The sequence below is a fragment of the Callorhinchus milii genome, unplaced genomic scaffold, assembly GCF_018977255.1.
Source record: "Callorhinchus milii isolate IMCB2004 unplaced genomic scaffold, IMCB_Cmil_1.0 Scaffold5, whole genome shotgun sequence".
In the NCBI taxonomy this organism is placed as follows: domain Eukaryota; kingdom Metazoa; phylum Chordata; class Chondrichthyes; order Chimaeriformes; family Callorhinchidae; genus Callorhinchus; species Callorhinchus milii.
Window position 1 is genome coordinate 9765400 of NW_024704746.1, and position 18920 is coordinate 9784319.

The window sequence follows — 18920 nt, forward strand, 5'->3', positions numbered from 1 at the left end:
GAAAAACTCTGCAATTCACAGTGTTCAATCAAAAAAACAAAAGAAAGTTTACATCTAAAAGCTTCCAGTTTTGCCACAGCATTCAAATTGATCTTTTTCCTCCCGTTGTTCAGCTCAACTCAGGAAGTGTGCTCAAAACAAGAGCGGAACTGCAGAATTCTAAACACGAAAGAAGGCAGTATGCTATAAATGTGCAGAGTTCAGTCAGCAAAAAGCAAACTATAGTATTTGACAACTTTTTGTCTAGTTATTACATCGCTGCTCACAAGAGTTTAATTGAAACAATTTTATCCACCATGAAGGCAAAGTGCTGTGGAATGTGGAATGGAGGCAATATTTGGCCGATAAGTAAAGTGGCCCAAATTAAAAGACCAATTTAATTGTGGTAGTATATAGCATGAGAAAGCTCATCTGGCTGAGGTCAATAGATTGAAGTGATGGATACTGAGTTGGGAATGTTTTCATCAAGGGCAACTTGATCTACACTTACAATCATCATCCACTAATGCCTATTCTTGAAATACTGATACTTGTAAACACAGTACATTAGTTCTGCAGTTTGAAATCTCAAATAGTACCAATAATATTGTTATTAAAATGTTATCTATTATAATATGAAATTCACAACTGGCGAATGATGATACAGCAAATACCCTTGAAAATTCACAATGTTACAAATAGCAAAAGAGCGGAATTAAAACACAACTTGAGCTAACTTGTGACCACAGGGAGCTTCACTGTTCTACAAAGCCTGTGCAATTGAATACTCTAGCCCTCCGAGAGGAGCCTCTCAAAATTTCCACTCCTTCCTGAAGTTGCTCCAGTCAAAATCAGTCAAGTCAAAGCTCCAGTCCAGTTGGCTTGCTCAATGCCAGAGGATGCCCTCTGCAATGGGAGAGCTAGGCTATCAGTCTGTTGTAAGGGCATATGCAGATAAGAACCATGAGAATGGCAAGCACTTTAGCCTGATCTTCAGATTTATGCCAGAGTCTTAGCTGCACCTCAACTTTCTACATCAATACAAAATGTCTAATGGAATATCAATGGCCAAACTTATACACCATATCCGTTAGGAAGGTGGGGGAGGGGAGAAGAGGGGAAAAGAGAAACACAAGCTTGCTGCTGGACAATGCCATCAAAAAACTGTAACTACATCACGCACACTGCCTACATTAAGTACAATGTACAACGTGGTGAGTTTACAGAATGCAGTTCACTTGCATCATGGCTAAATACTCATTGATGGTTTTGCTTTGCATAAACATCCCTTCGCCCTCAGGCAAACCCAGTTACTATCAATGCAGGGCTACAGTGGGAGTTTTGTTTGAACATTGCGCAATGATTTATTCACCAGATCAATAAAGTTAGTGCTGATGGAATCATGGGCTTGAGCCAGAGCCAGTCCCAATTCTCCACTAAAAGCAAAGATTCTGGTAGTTATGAAGTACTTATACTTGACAGTTTTACAACTTAACCTCACATCTGATTATTACACTTTCAACCAGCAACCAATTGAACTTTTGATAATGGACTCAAACATTTATTCAAAAAAAACTGTAAAAAAAAAATCAAGGGCTTTGGGTATTAATAGTCGCAGAGTTGACTGAGTATGAAGCTTTTTGGTTAATTGTTAGCAAATTCTGCCAGTGGGAAAGAAACACTGATAACAAGCTGTCTTATCCAAAATCAAGGTGCATCAGAATAATACTTGCAGGTCCCCTCCACATTAAGAAACCTGGACATACTGCATGAGTAAGTGCTCTGAGACGCTGTCCGACGTGAAGGGCGCCATATAAATCCAAGTTGTTGTTGTTGAAAGTAGATACATGAGGTGAATTTCCTCTTGCTGCTGACAAAATTAAAAGTCATCAGCTCACTTTTCCCACAATTGTTCTTTTGTTGTGTAACATGTACTTATGTGATTTGTACTGAGGATATAAATATAAAGATACAAGTACATTTCTAAATATTACCATGTAAATGTTCGAACTCTATTCTTATTACTATGTCAACTCCATTCTTAAAGTGCTTCACAGAATAAATTGCAATGTGGATCAACTGTGTATATTGTGGGCGAAGCATGGCAGCCAATTGCACACATCAGTGTCTCACAAACAGTCGTGGAACGAGTGACCAAATTTGCTTTTCTTAGCCCTTAATCTGGAGTGTGTGGCGTATGTTCCAGTCCTGTGTTTTTTTTAAAATGAGGCTTGCTCACTAACCCATGTCATATAAATTTTACAGGAAAATTTCATGAAAACTATTCATTTATATTGTGCTTTTGTGGATTAACCTTGTGCTCATCATGAAAGTGTACTGTGAAATTCTGGTTTCATTTGAAGTAAAATTATACTGCAAGTTCAATTAAAACAAGTCGATGTTTTGTTACTTGGTTAGTCACGTGTTCTTTCTTGACAAATGTTCCAGTAACAAACTTTAGATTTCAGGAAGTTACGAGTTCAATTCATCATCAAGTCTCTTTACAGTTGTTGTGAAAGTAAGTGGTCAGCTCTGTTAGAAGCAATGTGCTGACCAATTGTTATCCTAGCTTCCTTATAATTCACCAATTAATATCTTTTACTATGGTAAGTTACTGGGATCCAGCTGACTTTATTACATGCATCAACTCACAAGGAATGCACAGGTACATAATTATACTGTTCACAACATTTTAGAATACCATAAAATTCAGTACAAGTCACCTTAAAACAACTTGTTTCACAATCTGCAAACCAGGAGGTATGGCTTTTGCACCAATCCAAATGCCTCATACACTTGGCTAGGTAACAGAAAAAAACAACTTACAGAAGCAAGTTGTTTTTCTTTGCCAGTTTTTCACTCTTCCACTCCACGAGGGGTTTTAGTTTCACCAAAGTGTGTGTGGTTCCATTGGCACCAGGTGCCCTCCACTACCTCACAGTTGGCAGCCTGAACAAAACCAAAGGCTGGAAATTGCTTAAGATGTTTTTCTCTTTGGTTTTAAATTTGTACCATATGCAGTCCCGGTCCTCACGCCCCTTTGAGTACTGGCAGACTATTCTTCCCTTTTGGGGTGTATTTCAAGTTCCTTGTTGCCATCTTAAAACACACAAATGTACCAGTGCAAGAATTGTGCCACATTGCAATGAGTTGGAGAATTACAATCAGTGCATTTGAAAATGTCTGAAAGTGGGAAATGGGCAGTGCGAAGACAGTGAATCAAATTACTATTACCATGCCACTGTTGCAACAAAACCTACTAATGTTAGACAAGTGACCAATGATCATTTTTGGTTTCAAACCATTGAAGACAATCCAAACACAGGAACATTGTGTGATCTAGCAATGGCCAGTAGCAGCAGCACCTCCCTATGGGCACTTGCAGGTAACCCACTATTGTTGTGGATGTCAGAGCCACACAGCATCAAGATAAATTGAACAGTTAATTTAATTTCCAGTGTTTCCATTCCAATAACTTCGGGCAAAACAAATGTTCCTATAAAGAGGATTATAGAGTAAAGCACTGACATATGCCATAAAACTAGTCATATGAAAAATATAATTTACTTCCCCTTAACTAAATTTTGATCGGCCAGAGGTGGCCGATCATAAAATGCTGCAGAGTAATAGAGATATGGAAGATGTTACCAACATCAAAGTTGCAACAATACTGCATTTTGTCTACAAAATATACATTTTACAGTATATTATACACTTTACAGTATATTCTGTGAACCACTTTGAGACGTCTTGAAGACATGAGGCGCTATATCAAATGCAAGGATTAGCACTTTGTACACTCAAAACAATAAACATACACCGTCCATTAACTTCCGTGGTAATCACCTGCAGCAGTGACGCTGGGCACATTCATCCTCTTTTGTGAAAGCCACCACACATCAAGGGCATAAGCCTGCGTTGGGAGTTCACGTGAGTAGATTGTAAACAGAATGACAGCACACATGAAGCAAACGCACTTAAAAACAGACTTCAGGATAAGGATGGAAAATAGCTATAGTATTCAATAGATACCCGAAATCGCAGTTAAACAATATTAGAAAGGTCCCAAACTGGACAGGCAACCAACATAAAAAAAAAGGGGAGAGAAGTATTTATGGACTAGAATAAGTCACAAACCCATTTACCATTATAGTACAGTGCTTTGCTATAATTTACCCAGCACTTTAAAACAAAATCTCCAGGCAGATTGTCATTACAGTAAAAATACAACTAAACGCTGAAACCACAAGTCAGAAAGCCATAATGCGAGTCTAGCTGCATGTTATAAAGGGATCATTATGCAAATAGCTGAAAAGCTTGGTATGTTCAGGCTCATAAGATGTTGCTGCAGAAACCATTATGCCATCATATTACCATTTAACATAAAACTGCTCAAAAAACTACAATATTGAGTACAATGAGAGTTAAATATAAACTTCAAACCAAATTCCATAAATAAATTGGTTGCTTCAATTTAGATCAGTTTAATTATAAATGAAAGAACATAACATCAAGGTACTAAGTTAAAAACTATTCATACACATCATATCATGTTCAGATACATCAGTGTCAGGAGGATATTAAGAGAGATCAAAAGGAAAGGGACTGATCACAAAGCCAGTTAAATATATGGAATTGGGTTTATTTTGGTGAGCGAGTTAAATCCCAAATGGAAACTTTTTTTAAAAAAAGGAGAATTAGTGAGTCTCTTCCAAAGGGCGAGACTCAACAGGTCAGGTTCATGCTCATCTGATCTTAACAGTTGTTTCCAATTGCAGTAAATCACATATTTGTATTTTCAATAAAGTTAGCTTCTTTTTCAGATATTGATAAGAGTCATGCAGAAACAACACTGGGTACTATTTTGTGGCAAACAGATTTCCTCGAGCTCAAGCTCCAATATAGTGGAATTCAGCATTGACTTAGAATTCTGTTCTGCCATTTCCAAGTTTGTAACCTTGCAGCTAACTCAACCCAAAGAGACCCTGCTTATTATGAAAGACCACTAAGGGTTACTTTTTACTCTGCACTAAGACTGAAAATAAAATGCGCCACTTACACTGTGAAATATTAATGTACATCAATAAATCTGCAATAATTGGGATTTAGTACCTGTACTGTAAACAGGGCTTCAAATTCAAAAAAATCCCCAAACAATTGTTAAGTAGATTCTGATACTTCATTCGTTAAAGATGTAGCTGTACTGAAATGAATACTCATGTTGCAAAGACGTTTCATATCAATCCTTTTACATGACCACCATAAGCAACTCTGTTATACAGTGACTTAGACTTATCTCTCTTTGACATCATAGTCAGCAAGATTGAGGTCAAGAACTTTCAGCTGCTCAGCTTCAACGCCACGTGAAGCTAAGCACGTGAAGCGTCAGAGAAATGTCATCTCCGGTTTGCATTAAGAAAGTAAATAGATATCTAAGGCAGAGGAAATTATGTTCTTAGATCCAAACTACAACATGACCATGACTCAAAAAATAAATCAGTTACTCTAAGATCACCTCCTGTTTACTTTGTTCTGTGCACATTTTTACTGTATTTCAGATGTAGAACACACAATAACTAGTAAAAAATCTAGGTTGTCTCATGAACTGTTCTATTCTGGTTCAGATGTATTGTATGCATGGAATGAAATAAGATCTTTCTACGTAAAAGCACTACACTGGAATACATTAACAAGATAGAAAAAAATTAAATCCTTGTGGTGTAGAATCGCAACACGCTGCAAAAACAAGCAGGAAATCATCTGTAATCCCAGCTCAGACAATAAAACAAATTAATGTATTTGTTGCATAATCCTGACCACTCAAATAGGATTAAAAGGTTAAATTGTACCAGTAAAGAAAAATCAGTAAAGATATGAAGGTTGAGTAATGCTGCACTTCACATAGCAATACAACTCAAATGAACAAATTTATTTAGCTTGGCAAATTTACATAGAAATAAAATGAAATACTGCAAACGTCGTAAATCTGAAATAAAACCAGAAAATGCTACAAATGCACCCCATGCCCATCAGCATTTGAAATAAGATGGGTTTTAAAAAAAAACACCCAAAATGTGAATCTATCTTTTATTCCAATGCTGACTAATCTGCTTTGTGTTTCCAGCATTTGCTGTTATTTTTTTAACTGGCCAGTTTTGTCTGTTTTAACACACGTGTGTCATAGACATATTTCCGAGTAATGCAGTTATCAAGCTGTCATGCTATTTTATAACATCTTAATATGTTTACAACTATTTGCATTGCATTTTGGGGGCTTAGCCACAATGCATATTCCACTGGCCCATACTTAACATTAGATCCAAGTCTTTTTTTTTATATAAGCCAATGCCAGCTTCAATAGTTAAGCATAAATGAAATGATAAAATATCTCTTAATGATAAAATATTTCTCTACCGCTTTCAGAACAAATCTATCATCTCCAACTGCATAACACTCCACTGCATATTTCACTAGTTACCCAATGCTTCTTTGTCAACATGGTGGTAGTGGTGGGGTGGGGGGAAGAAATTCCACATGGGTTTATAAATTTACTCTACTTTTACAATAATTTTAAAAAAGCATTATATAGAAGCTACGCACCTCCACTCCATTAAACTGCCTGGATGGTTCCCTATCTGCTTCATTCATGGCTTTCAGGATTTTAAGAACATTCATTTCCCTTTGTCTATTTTAAACGCATATTAAACTGATCCAGTATTGGATTCTTGCAGAGTCTCACCATGTCCTTGTTATGCCCCTGTGACTGCCTGCAAGTCTTGAAAATAAGGTCTTTGATGAACGACAAGTGCATTATCAAAAAGATGCATTTTGGAAACTGAATTAGAAATAAGAGGCCTCTGGTATTTGACAATGTCAGTAACTACCAAAATAAGAACTGAAACCAAAGTTTTACTTTATTACAAAATAATTAGAAATTAAACAGTTTGCAAATTTTATTTATTCAGAGAACGAGGCAAGTTTTGTTCATGATTTAAGGCATTCTCTGTAATATAGGTTTAGGGAATAAAGAATATTTTACTTCTGTGAAATGAGTTGAAATCCAAACCAGATTTGTGGTGTGAAACTCCTTTCATTTTGCTGATAGTTAAGCTTCCTATGCAAAATGAACTTGGGCATTTTCAATCCAGTTCCCAGTGGATAATATTAAAGGTTATGGGGAAAGAATGAGAACAAGATTTGATTAGACAGCAGCAGCTCAAACAATGAGCTGAATAGCCTCCTTCTGTGCTGTCAACTTGGTCTATGATTCCAGAGAAAGGGGATGGAAATCACCAATGCTGTACGTGACATTTCACACACATTTTGTACAGCGACTTTCACGTCGCTAGCTCGAATAGAAGGAGTTTTACTCTATATTTGGCTGTAACTTTACATGTCTGGGAAAACCTGATTCTGGCAAAGTGTTCTCCAGTATGGATATCCCTCACCTTGATGATAATAATCCTTATATTTATGTAGTAGATCTAGACTTTGCCATTCACTTTAATGCTATAAATTATTGCATGCGAGACAGAACAATGAAACTGCAGGCTCCACTCAGAGGAGAATGTGACAGGAAGATCAGAGCATCCTGAAACCACTTCAAGCTTACAAGACAAACCCTCCGTATTCAGTACTTAAAAGGATCAACATTTTCTAGAGACATTCTCTTCCCTATCCCACCCCCTCACCGCAATGAACTTTCATCCCTACTTTAAATCAAAAAGCAGCCCCTGCTCACAGCTGTCTACTAATGCCACACTATCAACAGTTGCTAGGAGAAGAGTATGAGGGGCCCAAGTTAATGGTTATTTGAATGTTATTTTCCTCCTCGGCCACAGGGAAGTGACAGCCACTTCCTATATTTGTACAATTGAGAGCAGGTGCTCAGGATGTGGAGGATCCCGAGCACAGGATGCACTGGCAGAACATGAGACTGGTCCTCAAGCAGGACAGAGCTTGGAACAGACACTCTACCCTCAACACAGAAACCACAGCTCCATCTCTATAGCAATATTTACCCACAGGAGACAAACTTGAGCATTGCTCATATCCTGAAAATAGAAAAATAAAGATGATTTGCCACTATGTTTTCAAGGCTGGTACCCGTGCCCTAAACCTCAAAACACTTGATGAATTAAATTGATTTTTTTGGTTGGTCAGCAAAGTGGAAACCCATCTCCATGCTTAAGGGTATCCAAACCAAGCTGAGATTTCCATGCATTCCACCTACACATGGAAATCCCAGAGATAGATTGTTGGAATGGAATACACACTCTCCCTGGAGGGACGCATCCTGCTTAAACACTGTCAAGGGCTCTGAGACACTAGCCTACGTGGAGGGTGCTATATAAGTGCAAGCTGTTAGTTTCTTACCTAATTCCAGAAAATATGATGTGCAGGTTGGCAAGAGCCAAGGCTTGAGGACCCCGGAGTGTGCGTTGGGGTACTGCAGTAGTCTAACTAGCTAAAACCGCATAGGTTGCCATTGATATTGCTGTCTGGCAGGCTTTCCCGCTGCTTGTCCAGCTAGGACCACCTCACTGAGTGGGATGACTCCCAGGCCACCGTGACTGGTCTGCCCTTCCAAGTCCTGCCAATGAGCTAGACTGTCATCAGCAGTGCTCTGGAACACTGGCAACAGCCAGGACCCTACAACACTGTACTGTACTGGAGTGTCAGCCTATACTGGGGAGAGGTGAAACTCACAATGTGCGTCATGAACCCACAACCAGGCCGAGGAGGGTTACCAACTGAGCGAAGCTGGCAACAGGCTGATAGGTGGCGAAGGAACTGTAATCTGAATTATTTTCCCTTAAAAATCAAAAAATCTTAAAAACCTTCCTCACAATGTTAAATGTGGCGTGATTCCAACGAGCACTTGTACAATACAGTATTTATTATATGGCTCACTCCCCAATCCACCACCCAGCGCTTCCACTCGACTGGCACCGGCCTCCTGCTCGTATCTCGCACCCTCCGCGCCACCATCGGAGATCGCGCTTTCAGCCACTACGCTCCAATACTCTGGAACACTCTCCCTCAATCCCTCCGCCTTGCCCCTTCTCTTCCCTCTTTCAAGTCCCACCTGAAGACTTCCCTGTTCGACTGTGCTTATGGCCTCCTCTGCCACCTCCCCCTGGCTCGGAGTCAGGCTCCGCCACGGTCAAGCGCTCTAAGACGCTACCCTGCATGGAGGGTGCTATATAAGTGGAAGTTGTTATCATGGCTGAATATTGCTAAATCAATAACCATGACTTGTATTTGTCACGCAACCACAAAACCTTTATATAAAGCCATTATATGAAGTGTGTGCTTCTGTCAGCTACTGCTCAACTGACTGAATTCTGTAAATGCACTCCCAAATTTCTGACTAATTACCGCAGCTTTACAAAGATTTTACTCATACACTGGTCAAAAATCAATGACAGAAAATAATAATCCTTCCATTTGATATAGTGTCACATCATTGAGACGTCTTAAAGCACTTCACAGTATATAGTGTAAAGCAAATTGACTGTGTTTTGTGGGCAATACATGGCAGACAATTGTCCCACAAAAAGTCATGGATTCAGTGACCACATTTTTTTTCTTGAAGGATTATTACCCCCGGAAAGTGATCTGCCAATTGACTGATAACCGGGTTCCTACTTACCCCAAGGTAAACAGAGATGTGTGGAGTAAAGAAACTTGCCTACGGTTTTGCCCTGCCCAAGAATCAATCCATGTTCCTCACTCCTGTGAGGTGAGTACACTAACCACTACGCTACGGGATTTCACATATTGAAACTCATGCCACCTGCCATTGAAAACATATTTTAGTAAGCTAACAGGATGTGGTTTCTTCAAATCATCATGTACGGAGCGTGGGTTTGCAGTCAGGCAGGCAAAACTGTTCTGTGACTCACCTGTACTCCTCATGTGTGAAGCATTCATACAGCTCCTGAGCAAATATCCTAGAAATAGAAAATTTTGCCTGCAAAGAGCAAACAGAAAACTTCATTAGAGTTTATTGAAATTAAATGAATAGATTAAACTGAAAATTAACAGAAATGTGAGTCATTTGAGTTCCAATCATCTTAAACTTGGTGATTGCTGTGTAAGAGATTGCACTTCTAAAAGTTTAGAGATTGCACTTCTGAATGTCCAAAAACATCCAATCCTATGAATTATCAAGGAACAATTTTTTTTGCCACTTATCAATTTAAGTTATTGTTTGAAAGGGTTTGATTCCCCCCCCCACCCCGATACCCTCTTCTGCCTCACCTAGTGGCTATTATTAATATATGATTATTGGTAGGTTACTCAATTGAGAGAATCACAAGCCAACCAGACATGTCCTTCCCAGCATCCACATATTTGCACTTTCCAACATGGGTCACTGAATACAAATAACCAGGTAACCCTGGTTGATTTTTCCCTTCCCTAACCCCGGGTGAAGGAGGCCAATCAGCTAATTCAATAGGGTTTGCACCCTCTGATATGTATGGTTCTGTGCTACACTGGAATGTGAATTTGTCCACTGGACTTTCACAAGTGCAATCTCTTTCTTACACAACAGAGAAAAAAAATTGGCAGGAAAGCGAAATAAAAGTTGAAAAAATGAGTCAAAAACTATACACAAATAGAAATCTGCCATACCTCAGCGTAATTTAAAAAGTTGTGTACGGTCTCAGCCAACTTCTGAAAATCTTGAACACTGCTGTCAGAACACATAATTCTAACAGAAGAAAAAATTAAATAGATTAGACAAAGTCTAAGGAAGCAGGTCTTAAAGATGCTGTCATGTTCCACTGACCCTATGCAGTAAAGGAGAAACATGAACCTTTTATTTTTATATAAGATCCAACAAAACCAAAAGGGATTATTGAGGCTAGTCACCCTAAAATACAGTTATTGCAACAATGCCCAAACATAACCTTACTTCTGTGAAGTATTTGTTGCTTTTTCTACAGAAAGCTTGAATTTTCTCTTTGTCTCTCTCAATTTATATTAAACCTTATGCATACTCTGTACAATTGACGTGGGGTTAAAGTTTAACTCCATTTTGTTCAATTATCAGCATTCTTTCAGTTTTTTGTGCCCAGTGTTAGCTATTAATCAAATTTCAGGTGTTAAGTCTGTTATTTATAGTAGATTGCCCAATATCTGCACAATGATCCATTGTGAATCCACCAAAACAACAGCACAGAGACATTTCTATGTGTTACCCACACACTAACATGGACATAGTTCCCATGGCATCAGACAACACAGAATGAATACACGTACTTATTGCCAGTTTCAATTTGGTCAGCGGAACTTGAAATACAATTACATATGCTTAGGAGATTTTATATTCCAATCATTTAACCCAAAACCCATATAGCGATACAATGCTTTAAAAGCTTAATGAATTATGAAATAAGTCCTGTAGCTTAGTGGTTAAAGCACTCGCCTTGCATGCGAGAAGACCTGGGTTCGATTCCCGGGCAGGGCAAAACGTTGGACAAGATTCTTTACTCCACATGCCTCCGTTTACCTAGCAGTAAGTAGGAACCCAGTTGCTAGTCGATTGACGGATCGCTTTCACTTCCAAATAAAAAATTATAATAATTTGGTCACTCAATCCATGACTGTTTGTGGGTCACTGCTGTGCGCACTTGGCTGCTGCGTTTTGCCCACAAAATATACAGTTAATTTACTTTACAGTATATTCTCTGAAGCGCTTTGAGACGTCTCAAAGGCACTATATTGAATGAAAGGATTATTATTATCTCATACATGTGGCACTGCATAATTATGGGTGCTAATTTAAAAACGTCACCAGTATCAACCTGTTTGTCCACCTTTAATTGATATTGGTTACATACTGCATAGGGCTACGTGTCTTATAGCAACATTAAGTGTCAGCCTGTTTAATTTGGTAGCACTCTCAACTCTGAATGAAAAAGATGAGAGTTCAATCTTCACATCGTGCTCTGAACCCACAGTCTAGGTTGACATTCCAATACGATGCTGCATTGTTGGAGGTGTTGTCCTTCATTTTACCATAAAGCACTTTGAGATGTTCTCCTGAAGTGAATGGCACAATACCAAATCAAGGACTAAGAAAAACATCTACCTCAACAGAGTACCAGCTGCTGCACATTTCCATATCACCATAAATAATATTAATCATGTGTTCTCTGACTGAAGCTGGCGAATTTCAGTTTTTGATGAGAACACTAGTTAGTGTTACGTTGGGGTCTAAAATGTGGAATTTGAAAATATTGAATCCTGATTGTTGCCAGATGTGCAGCACATTGACCAGCAGCAATTCTGCTCTACGTAATTTGGGTTAGTAAGGTGAAAATCAAGATTCCCACTCCTACGTGCCCTCCAGTGACTCCTGCTGGAGGTGTGATTATCAAATGAATGAATCAATTTTGGCTTTAATGGCCCTCTGGTTGAATAGCCTCACTGTTAAGACTTACAAAAAAAATTGGCTACTTGAGTGACATACTGGAAGCCATCTTTAAAACTTTTCCCCAGTAAAAAGAGCAAAATAAGTCAAATCCTGAGTGAGGCAAAATATTTAATAATATTCCTTGCATTTGAAATAGAGCTGTATCACATCTCAAAGCACTTCGCAAAATATACTGGGAAGTGGATTGACTGTATTTAATGGGCGAAACTCAGCAGCCAATTGCACATAGCAATGTCCAAATTAAACAAAATCAATGGGGAAAATAAAGCAAAAATCTGAAGATGCACAACACACATCTCGAGATTTAGACCCAAACTAATTATAGCAAAGGGATTTCCAAGACAGCAGCCTAATAGTTGCTGAGATGACAGATGTGGATAGAATCATGCTGTTCATGGAAAAGGTTCATAGGGAGCATGAGGCTGTATGAAGGATTAGTTATTCTGTTAGTTCAAAACAATACAACAGCAAGCTGTTCAAGTATTTAATTGTGGATTATTATTCTATGTACCTGGTTCACAATTAACCCCTCCAACTACTGTGAATTAAATTATTATGACTTGGTGATACAAACACAAGCCTTATTCCCTGCTCATTAAAACAATGAGAAAATGATTAAATCTTCACTTATAAAACACACGCAAGAAAGCAAAACAAGGCTTGTTGGGTTTGAACGACATGCAGCCTTTGTTCTTGCAGCTTAGAACATTTAAGCCATTCGACTTGTTACAATCTTACAGCACTTGTAATTCAATGACTCGTTCACACGCAAGTAGTATAAACTGAGGTCATGAAAGTGCTAATAGGGAATTAAAGCAATTCTTTGACAAAGTGCCTATCTCCAGTGCACAGCAGCCGCAAACCAATTTTTACAATCTTCTATCGACACTACAAAATGTCACTTGGAATCACAGGCAAGACAAGTTGGGTTTTCTCCAGGAATACAAAGCTCTTGGAATAATGTTTTATGCCCAGTACATTTGTAGAAGAACAATGTAAAATCTTAGCTCAGCATGAATCGAACAAACTCAAAGACATAAAACTTATCACAATTTGAAGTTTTTTTTAAAAAAAGGATTGGCATTAAAATCATTGATCTATTTGTAGGTCCTTCCCATAGTCCTGGAATAGATCATCAAGCTAATGCTTGCCTCTTCACGCTGCCTGGCTGCCCAGAATGTTTGTTTCGGGCCACAATACAGAGAGAGAGAAAAAAAAGCGCTGCAATTAGTTAAACCACAATCAGCTGCTGACTGATATAACTGCAGGTCAGACCTCCTGTTCCGTTGGCACACAACCAGGCTCATCAATGTTGATCTCATGGTTTGTAAAGGAAATCCTCTATTCATTTACATTTCCAGATGTTTGAAAACTGAGTGAGAATAATATTCATCTGAAATTATAATCATACAGCTACCTGAAAGCATTTCAGTTCCAACTTCATCTCTGAATGATTTTAGCAGCAATTCTCGATTGTCATAGAATTGCAATTTTATCACCAACATTTTTCTATCTATATTCTCCCTCCTAACTATTTGTCCCCCCACCCACCCCCAACTGCACTGCAATGTGGGTAACAAAGTGATTTCAGTCCTAATTGTCAGAAATTACAAAATATGAATGAACGATTCAGCAACAACAACTTGCATTTATATAGCACCTCTCATGCAAGGTAGGAGTCCCAGAGTGCTTCATATGTAATAGTATTCAAAAAATTGTCATCTACCATGAATGCTAGTTTTGCTGGATGGCACATTGGATTTGCACAAAGGCATTAGTTTTGGGACCCAAGATGCAGCCCAGCTATCAGTGTGAGTTCACAGCACAAAGCTGCTCACAATGCATTACAAACTGGAATTCTCACTTGAGAATGCAACTGCAGCTAGCGTGGGAAAGACAGGAAAAAACAAATCTCACTGCTGACTGCATTATCGTCCTGTAAGACTTGGCGTAACCATATTGTTGGAATAGAGTTAAGGGAGCTTTATTGTCTTTAGCTTTGTTGTCCCTGCCCTCCACCCTCCCCGATCCGATCTCGGGTACGAAACTCTGTCTGTCCAGCTCCTTGGGTCATCCTCCTGACGTGAAAGGTGCTATACAAATGTAATTTTGTTGTTGTTATTGTCTATAGACTCCTCTGTTTACAGGCCGACAAGAGTGTGTTTCGGGCCACAAACAGATCAAATTTTTCTGGGCTCCTTATCTGGTACATTGGAACACAAACAAACATCTAATTTTGGGGAGACAAACCAGCAATACTTTTTAAGTTATTAAATACAAATAAAATAAAAATATATCAGTACAATAGAACAAAAAATCTTTTTATAAATATCTGGAACTGTGTGAACCTTCCTCACAGGCTGTAGGGATATGTGGAGTTAATACTCAGTGACTGCCAGTTCCTTGAGAAGCTGCAAGTACTAATCTTGGCTTCATGAGTTGATGGTGGAGCCTGGTCCCTCAATTCCCTGGGTTTGCTTGATTCACAACCAAATTCATTGTTGCATGGAGCCTTCAATGTTTCTGCGCATCTTTCTCGATCAGTCATGAGAAACTTTTTGCCAGGTTTCAAATGAAACTTTTCCGCATGGAGGCACCATTCATGCTTGTCTACACTGAAATTTTTCAGAACTTAAACCTGAGTGGATACAGCAAATACAGAACTAGAAAAGGCATAAATACAGCTTTAATTTGAAGCTAGCTTTCTGCATGTTATTTCAAGAACTACAGAAAGATGACTTCAAAGTTAAGACTCATTTTGCCAATTTCTATACAGTAAGATACTTCATAAATAGAGTAAACCAAGATCCAAGTGGAATTTCCCCCACAAGTCGTTCCTATATTGAATCCCCTGTCCTGGCCCCCACAACTCTCCCTAGTAACCTGTTCCAGCTGTTGACGATCCTCAGGGTAAAGAAATACTTCTTACCATTTGTACTAATCTTGCCTTTCACAACAGTGAACCTGTGCTCTCTTATTCTATTGCTAGCTTTCTAATCGTGCATACTATCATTTAGTCTTAAAATTTCAATTGGTTTCCATCCCTAAGCATAGGGTTAAATGAGAGATAAGATGGACATATATTCACAACCATAAACTGCTACCATTTAAAAATCACAGGAATTATGCTGCACAATCATTTATTACAGATTTGGACAAGCTGAGTAATATTTCTCACAACTCAATTTTTGTGCACGATAGAGAACCATCCTTTAACCAATGTTTAATCAGGTGTGTCATCTGGTAAAAAGGAAATTACTTTCCCCAATGCCGAGATTTCTTGAACTGCTACATGCTGTACTAACACAACTGGTTAATATCAGCAAACACGCAGTAGATTGTATTGCAGACAATTTCACTAGTTGCATGTAACACAAAGCACTTAATTGTCTTTGTAAGGAAATAACTGCTAAGGTTTTTTTTTGCTTCTTCAGGTTTCTGTTCTGAGGCCTTAGAAGAAAAGCTCAAGAAAGAGACTATTGTCAGAAAGTAGCAGTCATTTTCTATGGAAACACACATAATGGACATGGCCTGAATGGAAAGCACATTTGCAGAGGTCTCCAATATCGCAGGACATTTTTCAAGATAGTTTCTACTGAATACACTCAGTTTTTTAAAAAACTATCGACTCTTTCTTGGTTTTGTTTCCACTCCACCCAATGCCTGCTCCGAAATCCTCCTCTCTCTGAAAGAATGTGGTCCAGCCAGTTAATGTGTCAAATGAGGCATTCAATAAAATCCCTTCCCTTTTCTTTCATTATTCTTTCTCTGGCTCATATTCATCTTTATTCTCTCTTGTCATCTTAACATTCTACCCCAAATTTCCTTTTGCACAAAATGCAACTTTTCCTACCATCTCAGAACTCTATCTGGTAGGTTGATATTGTATTCAATACAGCATCTCTAAAGAACGTAAAACTTAGCCCCAACTTTTTTTGTAAAAGAAAAATACACTTCAGCATAGAGTTACCTAAGGCACTGTCTTGTCCTCTCGTTCTTCAAGCTACTTAAAGTTTATGAGTGAACTGAGTAGGGGGTTCATAAGCCAATTCTACTAGCTACAGCAAAGGTTCTTGTTGTCTCCCTCTGCTGGCCAGTTCTCCTTACACAGCAGTTGTCCCTCCCAGACTTTGGGGAAAATATTGCGTAGAGCTAGATGGGAACCAAGTACAGGAGAGGCAGAATGCGCTGGGAAAATGTCAGTAAGCAGCTGCTTTTTGAAGTGCGCTAGTACTCATGTTAGATTAAAACATGAATCTGGACAGAAAATGAATCTGACTCAGAGGTACTTATGCACGTAATCATACAACTCAGTCTCGGGGCCAGTAAGTGCATTAGATACTATTGAACCTTATTACATGTGTATATTAAAGACAGTAATAATCCTTGCATTTGATATAGCGTCGTATCACGTCTTCGAGACATCTCAAAGTGCTTCACAGAATATACTGTAAAGTGAATTGACTGTATTTCTGGGCAAAAGATGATATAATAATACTTGCATTTGATATAGCAAATAACTAAATATATGTATAAACATATAATAAAGATAAGAAATAACTTGATAAAATATACATGTAGGGGTTGCAAGGTAATGGTAATGGTAAAACCTGGCAGCTATGTTTATTACATTTACATACTATGACTGAGAGGCAAAACAAATTCCTTTCTAAAATATACAGTGGCAAAGCAATAATAAAACAGCCATGGGAAGCCAAACTTGTCCAAGTAAAATATGATCCTGGATTCATGCAATGGCGTGTGTTGCTGGCGAACGTGGAAGGGGGACACCAAAGGAGCAGCTTGATTTGCGTCGGGGGTGGGGCAGCAGTCGATTTAGCCTCAATGATGAGGTGGCTACCTTCTTTCTGTGACTCTTACATCCAAAGAAACTCATAGATGAGTGAATTACATTCAATTTTAACAACTAGTCTTTTAACTTGCAATTACGAATTTGAAAGTCCCTTATTCTAAAGCAGTTCAGAAAGAAATTAACTAGTCTGAATGAACCACAGGAAGTCTTGAGTTACAAAATGAAAAATATGAAAGAGAAATATTGAACTTGGATCACAAACTAATGCACAACATAGTTAATATTCCACCCTCGGCGTGTGCATACGAACACCATTTTAACAAGGGTGTAGGGGTAGGGGTAATTAAAGAAGTGAATTTTCAGCTGATGTTAGATCCCACATTCATCAAGCCAAAGTTGAAAGTAAAATCCTTTGAATCCAGGATCAAAGTACTGTTCGAAAACATTAGCCATAGAAATCTTTTTTAGATCAGTTTTCTTTGAGTGAAGAGCTTGCATAATAATCCTTCTATTTGACATAGCGCCTTATCACGACTTCGAGACATCTCAACGCGTTTCACAGATTATACTGTAAAGTGAATTGGCTGTATATTTTGTGGGAGAAAAGCGGCAGCCAATTGTGCACAGCAGCGTCCCACAAACAGTCATGGATAGTGACCAAATGATTTTTATTTATTTTGAAGGAATTATTACCCCCTGAAAAGCGATCTGCCAATCGATTAATAACTGGGTTCCTACTTACTGCTGGTAAACCGAGGCATGTGGAGTAAGGAAACTTGCCCAACATTTCACCCTGCCAGGAATCGAACCCCAGGTCCTCTCACTTGAGAGGTGAATGCTCTAACCATTAAGTTACAGGACATGAGAAACGGCTACATTAACAGGGTTAATGTAAGCAATGAATTAAAAAATTCCTTCTTTGTCACAACCAAATCATATTTTGGAACCCTTGCCACTAAACTAGACTTATTGTCCTTTAGATGTACACAATTCATGGTATTATCAATATATGGGTCGAAATTGAAGGAAAAAAATCAACATAAACTACAAAAATTAAAGTTCAGACAGTACTTCATTATCACTAGTTTTAATGTTAAGCAGGATTTAGTGGACTTTTTAAAAAAACTTGAAATAGCAAAGAGATTGATGTAGTGCCACAAAAGTCACTCCAATCAACAATAATTGACTGTGAAATATTTTAAGAAGGTTTGACGTAATTAAATGCTATATAAATACTATTTTTTTCTTTTCTCATTACATCTAGTTTGCACGAGAGAAATTTGCTGTCCAACACTGATAAACTGAAAGCCATAGCAACTCACCCAAAGTGCAAGTTGTACTGTTGCCAGGTAAAATCCCAATGGTTCACTAACCAAAGGAAAATGGAGCTGGAGGAATTCAGGATTCTGTGATGGATTTAACCAACTAAAATTACATAGTTTGTCATTGAGAGCACTGACCAGCAAGCTTCCTGCTGCTTGGACAATGCTCCCTGTTGGCTCTTGGTAGGATTAACAGGAGCTGAGTGAGAAGAATCCCCAATCCCAGTGACTGCTCTGCCCCTCCAAATCCTGCCAATCAGCCAGCCTGTCTTATTAATTAAATAAAATGTTTTAAATAACATTAATTAAATAATTCAATGATATGAAGAACTTGCAACTGAAAGTATAATAATCCTTG

At 38.4% G+C, this 18920-nt stretch overlaps 1 protein-coding gene across 5 annotated transcripts in view; it reads right to left on the reverse strand.

The window, feature by feature from the left end:
- Positions 1-18920, reverse strand: part of swt1 (SWT1 RNA endoribonuclease homolog) — a 52748-nt gene that overhangs the window by 8749 nt on the left and 25079 nt on the right. For 4 of the 5 annotated variants that reach the window (XM_042334790.1, XM_007895588.2, XM_042334788.1 and 1 more), the window contains 2 exons: positions 10621-10699; positions 9888-9955 (listed from right to left, as the gene is read on the reverse strand). In XM_042334790.1, coding sequence (XP_042190724.1) covers positions 9888-9955; positions 10621-10699 — 147 coding nt within the window. Of the gene's footprint in view, positions 1-99; positions 160-9887; positions 9956-10620; positions 10700-18920 lie in introns of those variants that run through there. The other variant, XM_007895589.2, reaches the window with a different exon arrangement.